Here is a 24,362-nt window from a genome sequence, read left to right on the forward strand (position 1 = left end):
GACAATATATATATCATAAATGTTAACGTTCCAGCTTTCTGAAGCTTCAGCTGTTATCTCAACTTCTTTAGATTATGATTGAGAAATTTTGCACATGCGTGATCAGCTCTGTCTCGTTTCTTCTTTCCCTTATGACTCCCACAGCCAAGTCACTATATAGAGATCGTTATAGGGATCATGTGACTCTATCAGACCTATCAGATTATTACAGCCTATCTATTTGTTGTTGGAATACCCCTTTCAGTTAAGCAATTGTCAAAAAGGATATTATGTGGATTCTACAGATTCATTAAATCCAATGATTCATAATTCATCTCATGTAAATAAAATTAATTTGTTCCGTTTTCAAATGATTACCATTTTAATGAGAATGGATAGCATGAGTACAGACATAGGCAGCGAAAAGAAACAACAAGAAGTTAGGAAAAAGAGAGATTTATTATTTAAGTGCTAATTTAGAAAATGCAAGTGGATGCATGGCAGTGGTATTAAATATTTCATGCAGCTAACAGCCCGGTCTGTGAAATTTAAAGAGATTGATTTTTTTGATTGTGAAAAATGTGTCATTTGGGAGAGAATTAAAACAAAGCCTTGGCAAACAATCTCTTTGTAATTAACATTTTTTTTTTCATTCTGTGCTATGACAAATCAGGAGAGATCAATTTATTACTAGCTACATTGGCTTATCTGGAAAATACAAAAATCTATAGACTTTGGGGAGCACAAATGATAAATCACTGGGAATTAGACTCATTTAAAAAATATTTAAATGAGTGCATAGGAATGAAGGTATGCACCGAAGGATAGCCATAAACCCTCTATTGTAAACTTTCCATTAAAACTAAAACCTATTGTAGACTCTCAGACAATAATGAACCACAAGGTCAGCTACCAATTTGCATTTTCAATGAGATGTATTACTGAGCACCACAATGGCAAGTATCAGGACTTTCCAATTCTTGCAGACCAAGAATTCTATATGCTTGCACTACATGGAGCATTTTAGAGAATTTTTTTTTTTCTTTGGTTTTGAGCATTCTGAAGTGTCTATAGAAAGGGGCGTGGCTATAAGTCATAACATTTGAAAGAGCTTAGTTTTTTTTAAAATTTGGGATAGGAAAGCATTTATGCAACGTTCTAATGGGTCAATGGGTCCAATCACAGTTCGACCCTTTTACAGTATGATGAATTTTTAACTCTTACATTTCAAGAGTGCATAGCTGAAGATGGCAGTGATACATGGAACAGGGGCGGGACAATAAAGATTGTGAATCGTGAAAGTTCGGCATGATAATCCCTAGCATATTTAATTATACAGTAAGACACTTATGGGTTAAAAAAGTAAAGGCAAAACATTTCTTTTTCTTTAAAGTCCATAAAGTAAGCCCCCACATACACCTCATCCCATTATCCCATGGGTTTCCTTATACGGGTGGCTCCTTCACTGTGGCTGCAAGTCCAGGTCTTCAGCAACTGAGTGGTTGCCATGGGCAGACCAGGAACCTATACTGGAAATATTTTTTTAATTAATTACTCATTAGATGCCTTGTTTTACTTATTTCCTGTCAATTACGGCACAAATAAAAGAGTGGGCACAGAATACAGAGGGCATCTGGGCAAAGAATGTACCTGGGTCCCCCAGCAGCAATCCATAGTATATAAATACAGTGAATATAAAAAGTCTGCACACCCCTGTTAAAATGTGTTTTATCATGTTGAAAAATCCAACAAAGATGAATCATTTCAAATTTATTTCTACCGTCAATGCGACCCGTTATCTGTACAATTCTATTGAGAAACAAACTGAAATCTTCTAGGATGGAAAAATCTAAAGAAACTAAAAAATAATGTGGTTGCCTAAATATGATCACATCCGAAAAATAATATTTTGTTTATCTACTAGAGATGAGCGAACGTACTCGTCCGAGCTTGATGCTCGGGCGAATATTAGGGTGTTCGGGATGCTCGTTACTCTTAACGAGTACCACGCGGTGTTCGGGTTACTTTCACTTGTATCTCTGAGACGTTAGCGCGCTTTTCTGGCCAATAGAAAGACAGGGAAGGCATTACAACTTCCCCCTGCAACGTTCAAGCCCTATACCACCCCCCTGCTGTGAGTGGCTGGCGAGATTAGGTGTCACCCGAGTATTGAAATCTGCCCCTCCCGCGGCTCGCTACGGATGCATTCTGACATTAGTTCAGGGAAAGTGCTATCGTGTTGGAGCTGCTATAGGGAGAGTGTTAGGAGTTATTATAGGCTTCAAGAACCCCAACGGTCCTTCTAAGGGCCATAAATCTTCTGTATATGCGCTCAATGGGGCCGGCAGCAGCAGCGCCGACCCCATTGAGAACATATAGAAGACAAATCCTTCTTTTCTGCCACAGCTGTAACAGCTGTGGCAGAGAAGAACGATGTTTGCCCATTGAATTCAATGGAGCGGCAATACAGCCGCTCCATTGAAAGCAATGGGCTGCCGGCGTGCGCGGGGTGAATTGTCGGGAAGGGGTTAAATATATAAACCCTTCCCTGCAATTCATCCAGAAATGTGTAAAAATAAAAATATATACCGGCGTATAAGGCGACGGGGCGTATAAGACGACCCCCCAACTGTCACCTTATACGGCGGTAATATAGCGGAGCAAAGAATAAAAAGCATTACTTACTTCTTCTGACGTTCTGCGGCGTTGCTGCAGGATGTCGCTCCCTCCTGGTCCACGGCAGACTATTGCTTTCTCTACGAAAGGCTTTAAATCCCTGCCTCCAGAAACACATGTGCCTTCAGCCAATCACAGCCAATGACAATGATGTCATTGAATGGCTGTGATTGGCTGTGGTTCTGGAGGCGGGGATTTCAAGCCTTTCGTAGAGAAAGCAATAGTCTGCCGGGAACCAGGAGGGAGCGACAGCCTGCAGGAGCGCCGCAGATCGTCTGAAGAAGTAAGTAATGCTTTTTATTCTTTGCTCCACTGTATTGCCGGCGTATAAGGTGACAGTTGGGGGGTCGTCTTATACGCCCCGTCGCCTTATACGCCGGTATATATTTTTATTTTTACACATTTCTGGATGAATTGCAGGGAAGGGTTTATATATTTAACCCCTTCCCGACAATTCACCCCGCGCACGCCGGCAGCCCATTGCTTTCAATGGAGCGGCTGTATTGCCGCTCCATTGAATTCAATGGGCAAACATCGTTCTTCTCTGCTACAGCTGTTACAGCTATGGCAGAGGAGAACGATCTTTACGCTGACAGTGCGGGGGGGGGGGGCCCACTCTTGCCGCTATTGTGGCTTAATAGTGGGACCTGGGAACTTGAGATGCAGCCCAACATGTAGCCCCTCGCCTGCCCTATCTGTTGCTGTGTAGTTCCCATCACTTTCTTGAATTGCCCAGATTTTCACAAAGGAAAACCTTAGCGAGCATCGGCGATATACAAAAATGCTCGGGTCGCCCACTGACTTCAATGGGGTTCGTTACTCGAAACGAACCCTCGAGCATCGCGGGAATTTCGTTCCGAGCAACGAGCACCCGAGCATTTTGGTGCTCGCTCATCTCTATTATCTACCCTTTGACTTTATGATAGCATTCAGTCTTTTTGGGTTGGTGTCTATCAGTATGGCACATCTTGGCATGGCAATCTTTGTCCGCTCCTTTCAAACTCTGTGAGATTGTGAGGGTTTCTTGTGTGCAGCACCCTTTTCAGGTCAACCACAGATCTTCAATAGTATTGAGGTCTGGGCTCTGGCTGGGACATTCGAAAACTGTGATCATTTTTTGGCAAAGCCATTCCTTTGTCGATTTGGAGGTATGCTTTGGGTCATTGTCAAGCTGAAAGGTAAAATTCCTCTTCATCTTCATCTTTTTAGCATAGGCATGAAGATTTTGGACTCATATTTGGAACTATTTATAATTCCCTCTACCTTGACTAAAGACCCAATTCCAGCAGCAGAAAAGCAATCCTAAAGCATAATGCTACTTCCACCATCTTCACTGTTGGCATAGTGTTCTTTTGGTAATGTACAGTGTTCACTTTGTGCCACACATGCCTATTGGAATTAGGGTTAGCTAAACCTTGATCTTATCAGACCAAAACACGTTCTCCTACGTTCTTTTAGCAGACTTGATGTAGATTTTGGTGAAGATATCCAGGCTTGGATGTTTTTATTGGTAAGAAAAGCCTTCCATCTTGCCTCCGTACTCTACAGCCCAGACATATGAAGAATACGTGAGATGGTTGTCACATGCACTACACAACAAAAACTTGCCAAAAATTCCTGCAGCTCTTATAGGCTGTAGGCTTCTTAGCAGTCTACCAGAGCAATTTTCTTCTGGCCTTTTCATAAATTTTTTGTGGGACGTCAAGTTCTTCGAAATATCGCTGTTGTGCTAAATTTAATCCACTTCTTGTTCCATGGTATATGTAATGACTTAAAATGTTTTGGCCCCCTTCTCCTGACTGATGCTTTTAACAATCAGATCCCTTTGATGCATTGTAAGCTCTTTATGGACCACGGATTTTGCTCAAAAAAATGTCTGGAAAATTCTACTAGAAGAGCTGAACTTTATATGGAGTTAATCAGAATCACTTTAAATATTCACACGTGTACTGACTACTATTTAACTCTTTCCAGTCCAATGTTGGGCCTGCCCCGACATCATAATTTCCCTCCACAGCTCCGATGTCGGGGCAGGCCCGACACTGCAGTGCAGGAGTGGATCTGCACCCGATCGTCAGACACATCGGGTGCAGATGCACTCCTACACCAATCCTCATCAAGGACCACCGAGGAGAAGGCAGAAAGGGTTTTTAACCCTTTCTGCCTTCTCCTTTACACATTACATAGCGCTTAATTAGCGCTATGCAATGCATAGATTCCGGCCGGCGATCATGTGACCGCTGGTGTTACCTGACCCCCGGCGGTCACATGAACGCCGAGCCGGGAGCCTGCACTGTGGGAGGACCTGCTTATCTGACCGGCGTCTTGCGCATTCTCCTTCTGTCTCCTGGCCCGGAGATCATGTGACCGCCAGGTGCCACCTGACCCCAGCGGTCACATGATCGCCGAGCCGGGAGGCAGGAGGAGAATGCGGAAGAAGCCGGACAGGTAAGCAGGTCCCTCCCTGCATCCTCCTGAACTCTGTCAGTTCAGAAGGGTGCAGGGAAAATGTATTTTTTCTCACACATTCTCCCCAGCTCCAATTTATTTGGAGCTGGGGAGAATGGGTGAGAAAAAATAAATGGATTGGAAAGGGTTAACATGAATTTAAATGTGATTAGCTAGTTTCGAACATAACCACAGCTCCAAATATTAGAGGGTGTTAACACTTGTGCAACCACACAATATTTTTTTTTATTTTTCTACACTATGGCCGGCTGCACACGGGCGGGTCGGATTCCACGAGCTAAATCTCACAGTGGAATCCAGCCCTGGGAACAGCAGCATCTGCGCATACCTGCCTTTCTTTTTCTTCATCTGTACTGTGGATAGTCCGCAAGGTTTTGTAGTCGGACATGCGTAGTACAGATTTTTTTTAAAACACCTGCCTTCTCCTCCTCATCGCCTAGCAATGATGCGGAAACCGCGACCTTTCCATAATGTCAATTGCGGAAGGCCCACGGATCATGCGGCTTCCATTGACTTCAATGAAAGGCGTCCACATGGAATCTACGCCGAAATAGAGCATGCTGCAATTTTTACTCCCTGAGCAGAAACCGCAATTGGTTTTCCGCTCGTGTGCCGGAAGAATCACTTTTCCATAGCATGCTATGGATGGTATTTGCTGCAGAACCCCGAGGGGACGCCCGCCCTGGATTCCGCAATGCAAATCCGCCCATGTGCCGGCTGCCTAAAAGAATTCAGTTTGTTTTTCAATGGAATTGTACAGATAACGGGTCACACTGAAGGTAGAAATAAATCTGAAATAATTCATCTTCATCAGATTTTGGTAACATGACAAAACCATGGCATTTTAATAGGGATACGTAGACTTTTAATATCCACCGTATATACATATACGCATAGCTATATACACAATGAAGTGGAGACAGCATATCTATAGGAACTTTTATAACATGCCGGGCTCAGTACCAGAACCAAACCCATTACATACGTACAGCACGAGAACCTAGCTCATAACATAAAGCCAGGAGCAAAACTGAGCTTGTCACATATCTAGTGCATGAGAAAGAAACAGTATGGAGAGCGATTGCAAAATCGAATTAGCCCCGCCATATACATAGGTGTTGTATAAAATACATCTGCTAGTATCACTTAACAATATACACAGTCAGAGGCAAAATAAATATTAATATTCAGTAATTCACAGGTGACGTCATCTTTGGTTGGTCATTCTCTTTCCCATTCTTCTTTATCTGGTCCATATTGCCATAACGGCATTTTCTGGCCTGGTCTCAATAATTCTAACATTTGATTAGATAGATATATCAAGTATAGAGATGAGCGAGCATACTCGCTAAGGGCAATTACTCGAGCGAGCATTGTCCTTAGCGAGTACCTGTTCGCTCGGAAGAAAAGATTCGGGTGCCGGTGGTGGGCGGGGAGCGGCGGGGGAGAGCAGGGAGGAATGGAGGGGAGACCTCTCTCTCCCTCTCTCCCCCCTGCTCCTTCCTGCTCACTCCCGCAACTCACCGCTCCCCCGCGCCGGCAGCCGAATCTTTTCTTCCGAGCGGGCAGGTACTCGCTAAGGGCAATGCTCGCTTGAGTAATTGCCCTTAGTGAGTATGCTCGCTCATCTCTAATCCAGTATAATAAATTGATCCATATGAACCCCTTTTCATAGAGTGATGCAAGAGTCCACTCTAATCAACTGCTGCCCATTGCCCCCCCTATGATAGACTGCTAACCAGGACCCTCCCTGATGAGCTGCTCCCCAGAGCACATTCGCATACACACTACTCCCTAGGGCTCATCTTTCAGGGAGCACTTACACTGCATTTATTAATAGGACCAGTGATGAGCGAACTTTTGAAAAGTTTGGTTCAGCCGGCCTAAATTAGTTTGAACCAAACTCAAAGTTCACTAAAATCCCTAAACTGGTGTATAACTGCCTAAAAGCCATAAAAGTCCCGTATGACACATTAATAGTGTTAAACAGGGCTTCTATGGCTGTAAGTCAGTGTTATATACCTGTTCTTAGGACTCGTGTTAAGTGAACCAAACTAGATAACCAAACTTTTAGCAAAATCTGAACAGAAACAGAGTTCTACTGCTTTAGTTTGCACAACACTACACAGGACCTATTGTCATGTGACTATGATATCACAGAAGATCCTGCAGCAGATTTTCTAATTGCAATTTTGCTGCGATTTGCCTAAAATCATGGTAAAAATACCACAAATTTGTGCAAATTGTAGCATGCAGGAATAAAAATTTGAGGAATGAGCAGAGCGCTCTAAGCAAAAAACGCATGTTGCCTTGGCCTTAGAATAATGAATCTAATATGAACTTCAAGTCATTGTTCATTATGTATATTTGCTTTTTCCAAATATGTTAGAATGTGTAATTCATCAATTCTATTAAACGACCTGAAATCTTTCTGTTAATTTTCCATCTGTATGTACAGTCATTATTTTGTTTTCAACAGTGTCACTACTCCATGAAGAAGGCAGCTGCTTTCCTTGGTATTGGCACACACAATGTGTATTTTGTTAAGGCTGATGATCAGTAAGTGGATATGTAATTTAAATTTTCATTTTTTAATTATACAAAGTGTTTGCAATTTTACAAAGTGTCACTCACAGGCTTTAGAAGCAGATTCTTGACAGATACTTTCCTCAAAAAGAATGGTAGTTGGATTGTCGTTTGCATTTTCAATTATCATTGTCTCCTCTGAATACATTTATCAAAAAGAGATATAGTTTTGTTTTCCAGAACTTGTGCAGGAGAATATTTAAAGTATAGAATTGATTACCTTCTCGTCAAAACTGTTCACTAAACATCCAAAAAAAAGTCTAAGGCCTTAGTCACACGGGCGTTTTTTCACGCGATTTGCGCATCGCATGACGGATGCGCATGCGCAAATCGCGTGACCGGCGCCGAAAAATCGGCCCAAAAATCGCCCGAAAATCTGCTCCTAGCCGCGTTTCATTAGAAACGGGCCGGAGCTGTCCAGCGCATTGCATTCAATGGAGCCGGCAATACAGCGGCTCCATTGAATGCAAGCGCTGCGGGCGAGTGTGGGATGAATTGTCGGGAAGGGGTTAAATATATAACCCCTTACCTGCAATGCATCCTTAAATGTGAAAAAATAAAAAAAAAGGATGTACTCACCAGCTCCCGGCAGCTGGAGATCCCGGCGGTCGGCCTGCAGTGGGTGTGAAGGAGGTGTGACTCAGGCTTGCCCCTGATTGGCTCAGCGCTGAGCCAATCAGAAGCAAGTCTCAGTCACACCCATTCATGAATTCATGAATGGGTGTGACTGAGATCAGCCTCTGATTGGCTCAGGCTGAGCCAATCAGGGGCAAGCCTGAGTCACACCTCCTTCACACCCACTGCAGGCCGACCGCCGGGATCTCCAGCTGCCGGGAGCTGGTGAGTACATCCTTTTTTTTTATTTTTTCACATTTAAGGATGCATTGCAGGGCAGGGCTTATATATTTAACCCCTTACCGACAATTCATCCCGCGCACGCCGGCAGCCCATTGCTTTCAATGGAGTCGGCTGTATTGCCGCTCCATTGAATTTAATGGGCAAACATTGTTCTTCTCTGCCACAGCTGTTCCAGCTGTGGCAGAGAAGAATGATTTGTCTTCTGTATGTTCTCAATGGGGTCGGCGCTGCTGCCGCCGGCCCCGTTGAGCGCATATAGAGAAGAGAACAGGAATCGCAGATCGCAGATAGGTGCGATCTGCGATTTCTGTTCTCTAATTTATCGGACGAGCGCATAAAAAGCGCTCATGTGTCCGATACCATTGCAAAGCAATGGTTTTAAAAAGTCGCCGGACGCATGCGCATGCGCAAATCGCGGCAATAAACGCCCGTGTGACTAAGCCCTAAAAGTAGAAAATAATATATAATGTTCACCTTTTTATTATTATCCAAGCTGTTCAAAAGCCAAAGTATTGGTTAAGGAAGAGAAAGTCCAGCAACAACCAGGTAAAATCAAAAATTGCTTAGTTATTTTGAACAGATCTGTTCCTAATTATAGCATGCTATGACTAAGAGCATATCTGCGGAAAACACCTAGTAGTCAAGTGGACTTGGATCTGTTGCCAGTTTTTATTGTGAATAGTACAATGAAGAGTTTTGGATTGTGTTCAGTTGGATACTGCCAGTATCCAGTCCGTGTACTGCGCTATTGGATGTAAGGCTGTATTTATGTGTACCATGACACCTGCTCAACAATGAGCGTCTTCATATTTGTACTGTCAAAATATTGGTTGCTTACTAAAAGATAAGCAGGCGTGGTACTGTAAATTTAAAGCCTGAGTTTGGAGACAAAATAACACGTGACTGACGGCACAGATTTACAGCAAGCGCATTAGTGCCTGACGGTTGTCCCAATGACTTTTGCCCCTTTACTTTCACACAGGAGCGGTAGGCATTCAGTAAATTGAGGTGGAAAATGCTGGAGATCTCTCCTGGTCGCCCACCTAAATTAACTTTAAACAGATGAGTGACTGCCTGTTTACATGAGCTGATAGTATTGGTTTTTAAGTGAGCCAACAACCAAGTGATTTAGGGCTCATTTACATGCAAAGACAATATTTTAAATGATTAAAAGACTAAGCGTTTTAGCGATCATTTTAAATAAACTACTAATGTCCATCTGCAGTTTAATCTGGTCATTTGCATGTAAATGAGCCTCCAGCAGCCTCAATCCCAACATGTGGTCTGGACTTTGCTCTCAGCTGCATTGTCTTCACATGGGCTTCTGTGGGTGATCAGCTTAATACAATGTAATCAGCTGCTCCCATGGAGAACACAGTGTGCGGTCCCTTATATCTCTCTCCGCCCGAATGATGCATTTTAAGCTCACCTACAAATCATTGTTCAGCCGAAGAGTGAAAGATGGAAGCGTTTACATGCAATGATTATCACTCAAAAGCCATTGTTGAGCGATAATTGTTGCATGTAAATGGGGCACTGACCAGGAAATCACACACTCGTCTATCAGTGGCCATGTGTACCTGAGCCAACTATCACTGAAAATAACTGTTTCCAGTAATTATTCGGCTGATAGTCACCATGTAAAAGTACATTAAAATGACTGCGGCTATTTTATTGTGCAATGCCCCCTTCAGCTTCAAATTGTATTGTTCTATTTGCATCTGTCAACTTGAGAGAACAGGACAGGGAAGCTCCACCCTTGAAGCCAGAAACAGCTATGGAAGATGACTCCCAGACATACTGTAGGCTTGAACTGATGGATGGAAGGCAAATAGGAAAGAAATGTAGTTACAGTATGGCATGTAAGAGTCAGTGTGGCAGTATTAGACTTTAAAATAGCTTGTCTTATCAAAGAGATCATCTTTAATTTTGCAGAATTGGAACCCCAGCAAACAGCTGATTTTACGGAGGAGAGCTTTCTCTGGCCAGAAATTTTCCCTGCAGAAGCTTCAAATGAATTGCTATATATGTATTTGATGGACATCTTAAGTCCACCTGTCTAGGATGTTACAGAGTGGCTCTTCCTTCTGGCTTATAGCGGAGGGTCCCAAACACAGGATCTATTCCACATCCCATATAATGTACAGTATATATACCCTAAGAGGGGGAGTGGACCAAGGATGTCTTCATGAGACAACCCCTTTATGCATTAATTTAAGAGAATTACATATTCAGCATATATGTATTACCTATTCATAGTTTTGCTATCCTCAACAGAATTATCTGAAGTATAGGACAAAGCAGTGTCTAGTAATACTAATTTGTTCAGAGTTGCCTCCAAATTTATGTTAACATTGAATACATTTTTACCAGAATGCAAAATGGCCAAATATAAGTGCAATAGATTTACATGCAATCCTATGTAAAATCACTTAATAGGGTGATACAGAAGGAAAAGGGACTGGAGATGTGCACGGTATGGGGAGGTGGAGAGTGAGGAATGCTATACACATAGACAATGGTCAGGCCGTATAGTGGCCGAATTGGTATGACTGCAGGTATTGCAGTCGGCAGGACAGGGAGCATGTTATCAGGCAGAGTACAGAGTAATATGTGGTATGCCTCCCTGAAGAGGTGCATTTTAGAGCATTCCTGAAGTTGTGTGTGTCGGGCATTGCCCGGATATTTTTTTAGTAGTGCATTCCAGAGGACCGTTGCTGCTCTGGAGAAGTCTTGGAGGGGGGAATTGATCATTTATAAAGTTTTACTAGGACATTTAACTTGACTATATGGCAACTTTTTCATTATTACCCATGAAGAGGGCAAAGTGGGCATTTCTCAATAAGGATGGATTCAGACGAGCGTGTTTATGTGCGCACAATTGTGTGCACAAAACCACGTATCTATTAGAACCATTGGTTCCCTATGGTGTGTTCACATGTCCGTGTTTTACAGGCATGCAAACGCGCGCACCTGTAAAGATAGGACATGCACCATAGGTCCGTGGTGCAGGTCAATATTCCCCGCAGGGGAGTCCCCTTGTCACTGAACACTGTGACAGCACTGTCACAGTGTTCAGTGACAAGGGGACTCCCCACAGGAAGTAATGAATCCCCTGACACAGCTGTAACAGCTGTGGCAGAGGATCGCGATGTTTTTCTCCCATTGCTTTCAATTGGACGGCGCTTCTGCAGCTCAATTGAAAGCAGTGGGCTGCTGGCAAGCCCTGCAGGGATTTTCGGGGAAGGGTTTTAAATATACGCCCTTCCCTCAAAAACATCCCTGAAATGTGCTAAGAATAAAAAAATATATATACTCACCTCTCCGAAGCTGCCGGGTCTCGGGCGCGTCCAGCTGCATCTTCTTCCTGCTCTGCTATGAATCTCTTTCAGCAGCCGGGGATTTAAAATCCCCACCTGCTGACAGGGCTGTATCTGATTGGCTGAGTGCTCAGCCAATCACAGGCAGCACTCAGCCAGTCATTGAATGACAGCTGAGCACTGCCTGTGATTGGTCGAAGCACTCAGTTAATCACAGGCAGCACTTGGCCATTCATTGAATTCACTGTGACAGCTGTTGCAGGGGACTCTTTACTCCCCGCGGGGGGGCCCCTTGTCACTGAACACTGTGACAGTGCTATCACAGTGTTCAGTGACAAGGGGACTCACAGCTTGTAATATTTACACGGCAGTGAAGAGAGGTGAGTATATGTATATATATATTTTTTTGCTTGCTTGTTTGTTTTTTTTACACAAACCAGGGATGATTTTCAGGGAAGGGCTTATATTTCAAGCCCTTCCCTGAAAATCACTGCAGGGGTGCTGGCATCCTATTGATTTCAATGGGGTCGCCGGCAACAGCCGTTGACACATTAAAAAGCAAAGCTGCATGGACCTGCATGCACGCATGTTTGTGCACATACGTGGGCGTGCAGTTTTGCACCTGTGAATGCACCCTTAATTGGAAGTTAGGGACTCTTTCATACGAACCTATGCATTTTTACACTTGGCTGATCGCGGCTAAAAAATTGCATGAATGAAGAATAGCGGTGATCAAGACCCGAGCTTTAGTCGCGTTTTCTCGTCCATTTATACAGGCAGATGCTGCGGCACAGGAATGACTTTTAATGCTTAAATAAAGCCAGCTGTATTGTTTCCCAGCATTGGACACAGCTGAACTTCCTCAATTTTTTTTACAGCTCCCATAGAAGCCTTCAGAAGCCTCCAGCATATCTCGGCAAAAGATAGGGCAAGACCTATCTATTGACGCTGCATATAAAATCGGTCGGAGTTTTCGGTCGCCGATGTGCTATTTTTTCCATTGTGATTTCTTTATGTTGCTAAAAATCGCTCATCTGAATGAATACACTGGAATCCAATGCTTCAGATGGTCGCGGTTTTTTAACGCGGCTAATTTAGCCGTGTATATATGGTCGTGGGATTAAGGCGTTACAGAGATATTGACATGTATCTGCTTCATTGCTGTGTCCATTTTAGACATGGCAAAAGGAATTGCAGCCATTTTGGTTGTCATCTCCTAATTAGCTTCTTTGAAATCATTGATAAAATTGTCATTTTGGTATGTATAAGTTGCTAAGAAAATGACAAATGGTTACAAGTTTTTGAGAAACTTATTAGAAAATGTCACTCCATGTCATTGCCAAGTGATGATTTGGTGATGATGTCTATGGAGGCTGACGTGCTACTGCCAAGGTGCAATTGACTTTGGGTACCATTAAATAATGCAGATGATATCAGTGCATAGTATCCTTTATATAATGTCAATGATGTTCTGTGCATGAAATCTTATGTATAGATTTGTAGCCCTTCTCTGAATCTAGAAATGTCTGTGCCAACATTTAGTCATAATTTTGTCCTGCACAGAAGAAAAATGTGCCGTTATAAAACTAACTGGGAACAAAGTAATTAATATAGTGATGTATTATTTATGGCCAAAACACGTGCGCTCAGTAAATAACCTGTCAATCGTACAGTGTATCTAAAAAGTAATTTATCCCCCATAATTTAGCTATAACTCTTTGTACTTGTTATGTCTTTTGTACTTCATGCAATAGTATGAAGATACAGCATATAATACAAAGAAAATAAAGACTTAAAGTAGTTCTCTGCTTTGGACAATCCCTACTTGTAAGAAGAATTCTTTGCCAATACACTGATCACAATGTGTCTCCATTCTGGGAAAACAATCACTTGTTACATGTGCAAAGACCTAAAGTGTTTTCTATTTTCTTAGTGTCACCACAAAGAAAGCATTATACAAAGCCCATGCAAATCAGTGGGTCGTCCTTGTAATGCAGGACAGAATAGGTCCTTTAGACCAAATGACACTTTTTGTAGTTTCTCTCAATTTTGACAAATAGATAAGGATCCTACAGATAATTCTATTCAACTCAAAATTCTTAACTGAGTGAAAATTGGATTTTGAATTGGACAACCCCTTGGAAGTTCTTTGCCTAGCGGCATTTTTAGAGAGCTCTGATTTATAGCACAACACAGTGCCAATTGAGCTGTAAATTGATCAGATTTTTTTAGTGTAATATAAATTGATTATTAGGTCAGTTTTGGCTAGCAAGCACAGTCCTTTCATTGGTGCTGTAAGTAGCACTTCCCTAGCAACCAGCCATTCTCAGATTATAGAATCATAGAATGGTAGAGTTGGAAGGGACCCCCAGGGTCATCGGACACAACCCCCTGCTCAATGCGTGATTCACTAAATCATCCCAGACAGATGTCTGTCCAGCCTTTGTTGGAACACTTCCATTGAAGGAGAACTCCCCACCTGCCATAGTAACCTGTTCCACTCATTGATCACCCTCACTGTCAGAAAGTTTTTTCTAATATCTAATCTGTGTCTCCTCCCTTTCAGTTCCATCCCATTGCTTCTGGTCTTTCCTTGTGTGAATAAGAATAGGGCTGATCCCTCTACACTGTGACAGCCCTTCAGATATTTGTAGACAGCTATTAAGTCTCCTTTCAGCCTTCTTTTTTGCAAGCTAAACATTCCTAGATCCTTTAACCGTTCCTCATAGGACATGATTTGTAGACCGCTCCCCATCTTGGTAACTCTTCTCTGAACTTGCTCCAGTTTGTCAATATCCGTTTTAAAGTGGGGTGCCCAGAACTGGACGCAGTATTCTAGATGAGGTCTGACTAAGGAAGATAGAGGGGAATAATTACCTCACGTGATCTAGACTCTATGCTTCTCTTAATACATCCCAGAATTGTGTTTGCCTTTTTGGCTGCTGCATCACATTGTTGACTCATGTTCAGTCTATGATCTATTTTATACCCAAGCCTTTTGCACATGTGCTGCTTATCCCTATTCCTCCCATTCTGTATGTGCTTTTTTCATTTTTCTTGCCCAGATGTAGGACTGTGCGTTTCTCCTCGTTAAATACCATTCTGTTAGTCTCCACCCACTGTTCAAGCTTTTCTAGATCTTTTTGAATACTCTTCCCTGGTGTTAGCTATCCCTCTTAGCTTTGTGTCATCAACAAATTTGATCAGTTTCCCATCAATTCCCTCCTCCAGATCATTTATAAATATGTTGAACAACACTGGGCCTAGGACAGAGCCTTCTGGTACCCTACTTAATACATTCTTCCACTTGGATGTACAGCCATTTATGACCCCTCTTTGAGTACAATCACTCAGCCAGTTGCCTTGTCAATCCCATATTTGGTCATTTTTTCAATTAGTATGGTATGAAATACTTTGTCAAATGGTTTACTATAGTCAACATATACTATATTTTGGAGGAACTCTGTTTCTTTAGTTTTTGACTAGAAAGGCAATATGCGATACAACATGAGAAAGTCAGCTCTACCCTTATTTTATTCCAGTCTTGCTCCCCTTTCAAAATATCAGCCCATAAATTGTTTGCACACCATATGCTACCGAGTACGAGACCATCCAGTGGGTAGTTCACCTCTGTCCCGGGCTCTCCCCCTGCCCCTCGAACTAAAAGACACCCCCTTTCTTGTCAAGGAATGTCTCCAGCTCCGCTTGCTGGAGTTGTCATGCATATCACCTTCAATGCTCTATAAACTCCATGTGGATAGTAATCTTGGGCAGATTTGTATCCAAGATCTTAGTGCTACAAAAAAATGGCGTTAAACACTGAGCCAGTGTTAAACAGAAACAGAAAATCTAAGACAAGAATTATAGTATCCAAGGTATGATTAGTTTGATTAATATAGTTTAATAAATATTTGATATTGTAAAAAGTTTGTATTTATGATAAATATGTATTTTTACATGAAATGAGGTAATATATTCCGTGCTTTTCTAGTAATAAGCACTGTATGTTTTATCATGACATTTTAGCCAAAATTTTAGCCTTTTTTTACCAGCATTTTTTTTAGAATATTTGTTATACTAGTTTTAGGTCAGTTTTTTTTTAAAACATTGTCTTTTTATTGAACAGTCAAAAACAGACATATGATCGAAGCATCTGATCGCTTCATCACAAGGAAACAGTAAATCGAATGAATAAAGCAGACTCATAAGTCTTTGACACAATAATATATGAACTAGAAGTATTGATTCCAAAGAAGGCCGCTTGATAGAAATAAAGTCTTTCAGCGGCGTGAGCAAAACTTGTCAACCTTGGGGGGGAGGGGAAAACATACAGCAAGACGACCTGTAAAACTAGCATCATACAATTACAAATATAGCACATCGGACTTATATCTTTTCATGAAATGATCAACAATTAGATGTATTTTGAGACTCGACATATTTCAACCATGGTATCCACACTGACGTGAAGTCGGATCTTGTACCTGACTCCCATGCAGCTATCTCTTCGAAACAATAGATTTGTGGCACCTTGTCTCTGCAATGGGAGACAGCGGGGGCCTCTTTCTCTTTCCAGTAAAGGGGGATAAGGAGTTTTGCCGGGGTAACCAGTGTGGTAGGTAAGGAGTTTTTTGAGAGTCTAAATTGAGCATAGGGCTTCCAGATTAGTATCTTCTCCAGGAAAAAGGAGTATGATGATCCGCATATCTTGTTGATATGTTTGGTGATCTTTTGCCAGAAAGTTTTAATACTAGGGCATTCCCACCAAATGTGGAGCAATCTTCCTCTCTGATCTTCACATCTCCAACAAACATCTGACCTATAGCGCTGCTTTTTGTGGCGTTTTTCACAATTTCTGGGGTGTGTGTTTTCTTGGTGGTGGGGCAGATATTTTTCACATGCATTTGATATGCATTGTTGTTGTTATAGACAGTATATTAGATCGCTGGTCCGTTATATAAGCTACAACTTCTTTTCTTTTGTATATTTCTAATGCCCCTTTCACATGGGACGATTTTCGTTTGAACGCGCGCACAAGTGCTTGTGCAGAATATTTATATACGGACATCATTGCTGAAAAGTGTTCACTGAGCGGGGGTGTTTAGATGTAACGAGATGTGGGCGAGCTGGTGATAGTTTTTACGCAGGCTGAAACTGAGTGACAAATGAAAAGTGCACAATGGCTTCATGTTGGCACTTTTGTTTGAGCAAATTCTGAGCAGTAATCGGTAAATGGGCCTTAACTTTATACTGGTAATTAATCAAAAGACACGTCTTAGTGTAGCATCAAGTCATGGTTTTGTGTGTCTGTCACATTTCTTCTAACATGCTATCTATCATATGTCTATGCTTAGTACCTAACAAGCTGAACTGTTAGTTGGAGACTAGTTGAACCAATAGAAATTCCTTTTGCTCCCACCCCATACACATGGTTAGACCAAATACGCTTGTGTTCTCAATGGCACTCATAAAATAAGTTGCTACCAGATCTAGCCATGGCTTATCTACAGCAAGAACAATGGATCAGCATTTCGAAATCCAACATAAACAATCCTTCTTTCCCATAACCTCTTTCATTTTGGGAGAGTCGGCACATCCCTATGTACATTGGATAGCCAACCCAGTCCTGCCAAAATTGGCAGGCTCATCTGACATTAATCTAATGCGTATGTGTTAGGACTGGTAGGGGCAGATGGACAGGGGACCCCTCTACCATGTCCCTACCTACTTGCCCCCCTGGGCTAAGCCCCAAGGCGACAACTGAGTGACAGTCCCTGTGCTGCACTAGTGATGGGGACCCACAGGAAGAGGGACAGGAAACCAGGCAGGTGAGCACAGCGTAGCTGACTGAAAGCAAACAAGGAGGCAAACTAGAGAGTAGTCATGAACAAAAGGGAGTGAGGAGTACAGGAGGGTAACCAGAAGCAGATTCAAATACAAGACAGAAGTCAAAACACATATAAGTCATGTCATAAGATGCGGGTGTAGTAAGATAAATCAAACCAAACACTGGCCCCAGTGACTGGGCCAGCCAGGTCTATATACAGAACTCCTTGCCCAGAGGGGCGGGGAAAGTCACATGACACCTGGAGGGGATCATAAAGCCGCCTCCCAACAGTGGCACACACCAGCCTGAGCGCCTCGTGGCCGACCAGCAGACAGACGCGCCCGCGCACGACGCAGGACTCGCCGCTGGTCGCAGCGATCAACCACCAGAGTGGGTGAACCCCGGACAGAACCGCCAGGCCGGGCCCCGCAGCACCCAGACGAGCACCCTGCACCAACCGAACCCTGGCGCCCCCAGTAGTAACTGCATATCTAACAGTATGTACATCTGAAGGTTTTTTTTCGAGGTCAGAAATGTATTACTTATTGTACAGTACATTCCGCAAAACCACAACTGGCACGGCCACGTAAGAACAGAATTTAAAGTATAATGTAGTATTTTTCCATTGTGGGATTCAGGCACATTTAAGATAAGATTTTCTATCAATATTTATCTCATTTTTTGACCTGCACTAGAAATAATTTGTCTTTTCCTGACATTGTTTATATCAAAGAGGCCAAATATACAGTAGACCTTCCGACGGTCCTCCTGTAATTGCTTTCTGATGTGCCCAGAATGTCTGCAGGTTTGATGCACATCTCTATTCTTTATGAAAAAAATTGTTCGAAAATTCCATTTCATAGCAACACACTAATAGCAAAATGTTGCCATCACAATAAATGGACATAATTGAACTATCATAATATCAGGTCATAATCCTACCATTATATACATCATTCATAACACCAAGGAAGTGAAACAAGGATCATATGTAGAAAAAATTGCCAACGTTATATCCAGTATTGTGTTTTTTTAGCAAATATAGAGGATTAATAGATACTGAAATCTGAACAATGATTTTATGTTTAGCTCATACAGAGAATATAGCCTGAACATTGATAGCCTTAGGACTTTCATAGAGTAATAAGCTCTCTAGTGTACCTCCATAAGCCTATGGATCAGACAAATCCAACACACAAAAAAGACTACTAGCGGGCTGCATTGCACTTCATATATATGCGCAGAAACATTGCCCCTAGGAATGTATACTTCCATAAATAGAGTCCTGCGGAGTCTTTAAAGCCGTGCATGCTGGCTATATGGCTCCATACTAAAGGAGCTATACAGACTTCAGGCATTGCTATACAGACGAGCTCTACAGACCTTTATGGTGTTCATGAGTTGTAAGTCTAAGTTGACACATAGCATAAAATATGTGGCTATAGCTATACTATACTCAACCCTACTATGTTATATAGAGATCGCATATGCAGATCCATGTGAGAAATAGTTCTCCAGACTAGAAATAAAGGTGATTGCCTAAAGAAAAAAAATAAAATTTCAGCTTTAATTGTTGCAAAGTCAGTCTGAAAATGGTAACAGTGATCATCTCCATGTATCTTGTTTATAGCTGCCTTCCAATAGGTGGTGCTACAGAGATATTGTTCCATCTCCCTTATTTGCATATTACCCAGAGGAGCATGAATGGCCCTATAAGTCTCCTCACTCGCTCACCTTCTAGGTGCTCTCCCTAAGAAGAAAAGATAGCATTCTTCACCAACATCATAGGCCTCTCGCTAGCCAAGCCAGAAACCTACTGCACACTGATTAGGGGCAAACACCCTGAAACAGCTGTCTGTGTATGGATTCTGGCTTGCTTTTAAATTCCCAGTTATTGCTACAAGGCTTGTACAAAGAGTCTAACATTAACTTGTAAAAAAGCTGCCTTCCAGTAGGTGGTGCTGCAGAGATATTGTTCCATCTTATTTGTTTATACCTGGTACACAGGTTTCTTTGGTTGCTAGAATATATTGCATGGGTAAACCCATTTGTTGACATATTTCAGATAAATTCCCTGCCTGCCAATCATATTTAGGAATACATTACAATGATTGATTAATGTAATATGTATGTGTGCACATGAGGTCTAGAAAAAATATTTTCTTCAATGTTCTAGAGACTTTGCCATAAATAAAATCCTTGCTTTATATGACTCTATAAAAACATGTGACGCCTTTATATTTTCTATTATGATTTCCTGCTCTTGAGTACAATTATATTATTCCCTTTTCATCCTGGAGAATTCTTTTATATTCGGTGATTTATTGTTTTTTTAAAATATTTTTTCTTATTCTTTTAGCACCTTTTTATTATTTTTGCCTTTGTTTTACTGTAGTAGAATATTACCCACCTCTCTGATATACAGTATACTTTTTAAAGATTGTTATATTTGCATGAGCTTCTCTTGGTCATTTATTCATTCTTGACATAACGTTGTTTTATTCAGAGGGAAAATGATACCAGAAGACCTGGAAAAACAAGTGCAGAAAGCAAAGGAAGAAGTAAGTTGAAAAATAAAGTCTATTCAATTCCTCGTCTAACAAAAAAATTTACAACTGGCAATAACTATTAGGTAAATGCTTATAAAGCCCCTAGTCCACCCTAAAGCCCCATTTACATGTAACAATTATCGCTCAAACAATGTCTCTTGAGTGATAATCATTGCATGTAAATGCTACCATTGTTTGCTTTTCGTCAGAATGATGATTTTTTGTTGAGTTCAAAATCCATCGTTCGACTGGAGAGCTGATAGCGGGGACCGCACACTGTGTTTCACCACAGGAACACTTATAACAGTCCTGCAAGAGAACTAAGTGGCTTTATGCAGATAACAGACCACCCGCTGTTCTCTGCATACAGCTCAGGGAGGCTCATTTACATGCAAATGACGGTAATAAGCTGCTAAGGGTTCATGCACACAGCTATAATATGGTTCTGATTTTTGTAAAAATATGTAATTTTATACAGCGGCATACGGAGAATTTTTTGACTGATTCTATGCAAATCCATCAGGAAAAGAAATTGTAGCATGTAAAAATGGACTCCATATGTATGAAGATATTCTTCCCTGAAAGCATGACTTCAAGAGGAGAATATCTTTGTACATATAGAGTACGATGTGGCATGTACAACACTTTGACAGTTTTCACACAAAATGCATGAGAAAACCCTGTCAGGTGATCATACAGAGTTTTGCCCTATTGACTAAATTCATGTGTAGAGCTTCATGAAAATCAGAGCCAGAAGGTAAGCTGGTGCCGGGGCCTCCTGATCAAGCATTTTGGCTTGTGCACCTTCCCCTCTAGGAGAGCTACAGAGCTTGAATTTAGGTACTTTGGCCACTAAGTCTGTACAGTCACATGCCATGGAAATCCCTCCTGGGTGTTGCATCAGGAAGCTGAAGGGTAGATTCAGTCATTCATACCAGTTTTTATGGAGATTCTGCATGCTGCAAGCAAAAAGAATTATTGATAGGTGGCCAATTACACTCAGCAGAGCAAGGGCGTATATTTGCAATGTTTATGAACTTTGCCTCTGCTAGAAACAATTATTTCCTACCCTAGCTCATTGGCCAAACCCCATGTAATATACCATTGTAACATAGTAAAACCAAAAAAAAATCACGTGCCCATCCAGTTCAGCCTATTAACTCCCAATGTTATTTCAGAGAAAGGAAGAAAAAAAAACAATGAGGTAGAAGTCAATTTTCCTTATTTAAGGGGAAAAAAATCCTTTCTGACTCCAATCTGGCAATCTGAATGATCCCCAGGTCACTGACCATTCTGAAGTTATTAATTAGTATAACATATAGGGACGAAGTCAGATGAGCTTTTTTTTTGCGTGCGCCTATGTGTGCAAAAAAAGCATGTCTGATAGAACCATTGGTTTCCTGTGGTGTCCTCACATGTCCGTCTTTTACACGTTAAAATGCTCGCACCTATAAAAAATAGGACATCCATGCCCTCATCACTAAACACTGTGACAGCACTGTCACAATCACTGAATTCAATAAATGGCTGAGGGCTGCCTCTGATTGGCTGAGCGCTGTGACCAATCACACACAGCCCTTTCAGGAGGCAGGGATTTTAAAACCCCCGGCAGGAGAAGAAGCTTCAGAAGAGTACCAGGGAAGCCAGCGACAAGACACGCCAGAGCTCCGCCAGCGGCAAAGGAGGTGGTGTTTTTTTTTTTTTTTACAGCAGCTAGGGATGATTTTCAGGGAAGGGCTTATATTTCAAGCCCTTACCCGACATTCACTGCGGGAGTTGCCTGCATTCCATTACTTTCAATGGGGCCGGCAGTAGTAGCACTGCTGAAACCAATGGGCATGTTATGCGCATCTTGAACACGCGTGGAGCACTTTTTCTTTTTGCGCACCTATTACTCAATAAAGGTGTCCAGGTCCCTCTCAAATTTGCCATCCCCATGTCCTCCGGAAGAGAGTTCCATTTCCATAGTCTCTTTGTCTTCATCAGTGAAGTTACTGTTGGCTGCACAACAACTGTGTGGGGACTCACCTGTGCTGCACTACACATTGGACATTTGGGGTAAATTGCCCTAGGCGCGATATTACGTGTACTTTACTGTATGCCTCCAATCACATGGAATTGCCATGTGCATAAAAGTCAACTTTCCCAAGCTGCTTTGAACGTTTTTCCTCTGACCCTAATATCCAAAAGCTGTTAATGAACAAAGACGTCTGCTGAAAGGGAAATAAAGAGTGGGATATCAATAACTGTTTTCTGTCTCCTGTATTTTGCAGGGAGCTGTGCCATTCCTTGTCGTTGCCACATCTGGCACTACAGTGCTGGGAGCATTCGATCCTTTGGATGATATTGCAGACATCTGCGAGAAGCATAAACTTTGGTTTCATGTTGATGTAAGTTTGTAGATGTTGCATTACTGTAGCTGCGGACTTTATTGGAGCCCATCCATAATTACAGAACATTCCCTTCTAAGAATAGAAATAGAAATCAGCAGTAAGTCTGAATCCTTGACTCATCTTCTTGCATCCAGTACACATCAGAGATTATTGGCTTTCCAGGGGCTATGTTTAGTGAGAGGATTATTTTTATGATGCATCTTGCATATCCTGCATTGATAATTAGTTCTGCTCATTACCACACATTATCCGTGAAGGATTTGGTACTGAGAAGTCCAGTATCAAAACGAGTTTAAAAGTTTAAGGATTTTTAAATATTCCAGATTATAATTGATTGGACATACAGAAGTACAAATATTTATTTTAGGGATAGAGATCATGTAAATGTAGAAGTAGCCTAAAACATCACAACAAAAATAATAACCATATTGGATAATGTCATATGCTGCTAACGGCATAGCAAAGATTGTGATAGCTCAGTTTCCTAATTCCCTTTTGCCTATTTTCAGCAGGGATTTAAAGGGGGTGTCCCATGAATAGTGTTGAGTGAAATGAAGCAGTTAAACTTTGTTTCAGGTCGAACTTTGCTAAAAGTTAGGTTTGGCATGAACCTGAGCCTTTGGCAGTTCGTTTCTTCCAAACCCACTAAAACTCCCCCTCCTTTATATGTGGCTCAGTGGTTAGCACGGCTGCCTTTCAGCACTGCTGTACTAGGTTCAAATTTGAACAATGACAATATCTGATTGGTTAGATTTGAACATAGGACCCAAGAACTGCAAAGCAATAGTGCTAACCACTGCAGAGAGAAGGAAAAGAAGGAGGAGTCATCTCATGGCTCTTAGGGCAAAAACACATGGACGAATCCGTAACTATGTGCGGTAAAGATAGGGCAAGTCCTATTTTTTCTTGCCCATACTGTTAACGGGCAAGAATTCCTCTAATGAAAACGAAACCATTAAAAAAAAATCAATGGGTTTGTTTTGTCCTGTTATGTCAGTTTTAGGGGTATTGGTGAAGTTCTAGTTTGGCTCAAACTAATTTGCACTGAACCAAACCTTTTTCCAAAATGCAGCAAACCAACTGAACCAAAGTTTTCTAAAGTTTGCCCAACAGTGCTCATGAAGACATCCTAATGATCAGCTGATTTCTGCGACTCTAGCTTCTCTAACTGTTGCCTGTCAGCTGTTATCACCAGGCAACACATATTTAGCCAAACAGTAGCATTATTTATACAGCATTCTAATAAGTAGCCAACTATGTAAGGGTGCTTTTACACGGGACAACCTGTTGGCCAACAGATGCTCAACAGGCCAACCCAGAGATAATCGTTCCTATGCTTTTACAGGGGAATGAGCATGAATGGAGGTGGCGTGTATAATTGTGGCCTGCCTGCTGTCATCCACAGTAAGCAAGCAGTTGTTCATAAGTGAACGACTGGCTGTATACACTGAAGGATTTGTCATTAAGGCCTCATGTCCACTTGCAAATTCTAATTTAAAATCCGAAGCGTTTTTCCTGCACGCGGATCCACGCCTCATAGGGATGCATTAGACACCCGCAGGTAGTTGAATACTGCAGATGCGGATTTGCATGCAGGAAAAAATCCGGACCATGCTCCATTTGGTGTGGGTCTCCCGAGCGGACGGCTCCCGCAGGCTTCTATTGAAGCCTATGGAAGCCGTCCGGATCCGCGGGAGACCAAAAA

The 24,362-nt window shown here is 41.9% G+C and overlaps 1 protein-coding gene across 1 annotated transcript in view; it reads left to right on the forward strand.

Moving 5' to 3' along the window:
* Nucleotides 1-24,362, forward strand: part of GADL1 (glutamate decarboxylase like 1) — a 255,563-nt gene that overhangs the window by 115,838 nt on the left and 115,363 nt on the right. The window contains exons 7-9 of the mRNA XM_066584886.1: nucleotides 7,604-7,683; nucleotides 20,222-20,276; nucleotides 22,538-22,654. Coding sequence (XP_066440983.1) covers nucleotides 7,604-7,683; nucleotides 20,222-20,276; nucleotides 22,538-22,654 — 252 coding nt within the window. The remainder of the gene's footprint in view (nucleotides 1-7,603; nucleotides 7,684-20,221; nucleotides 20,277-22,537; nucleotides 22,655-24,362) is intronic.

The sequence above is a fragment of the Eleutherodactylus coqui genome, chromosome 12 (genome assembly GCF_035609145.1).
Source record: "Eleutherodactylus coqui strain aEleCoq1 chromosome 12, aEleCoq1.hap1, whole genome shotgun sequence".
Lineage (NCBI taxonomy): Eukaryota > Metazoa > Chordata > Amphibia > Anura > Eleutherodactylidae > Eleutherodactylus > Eleutherodactylus coqui.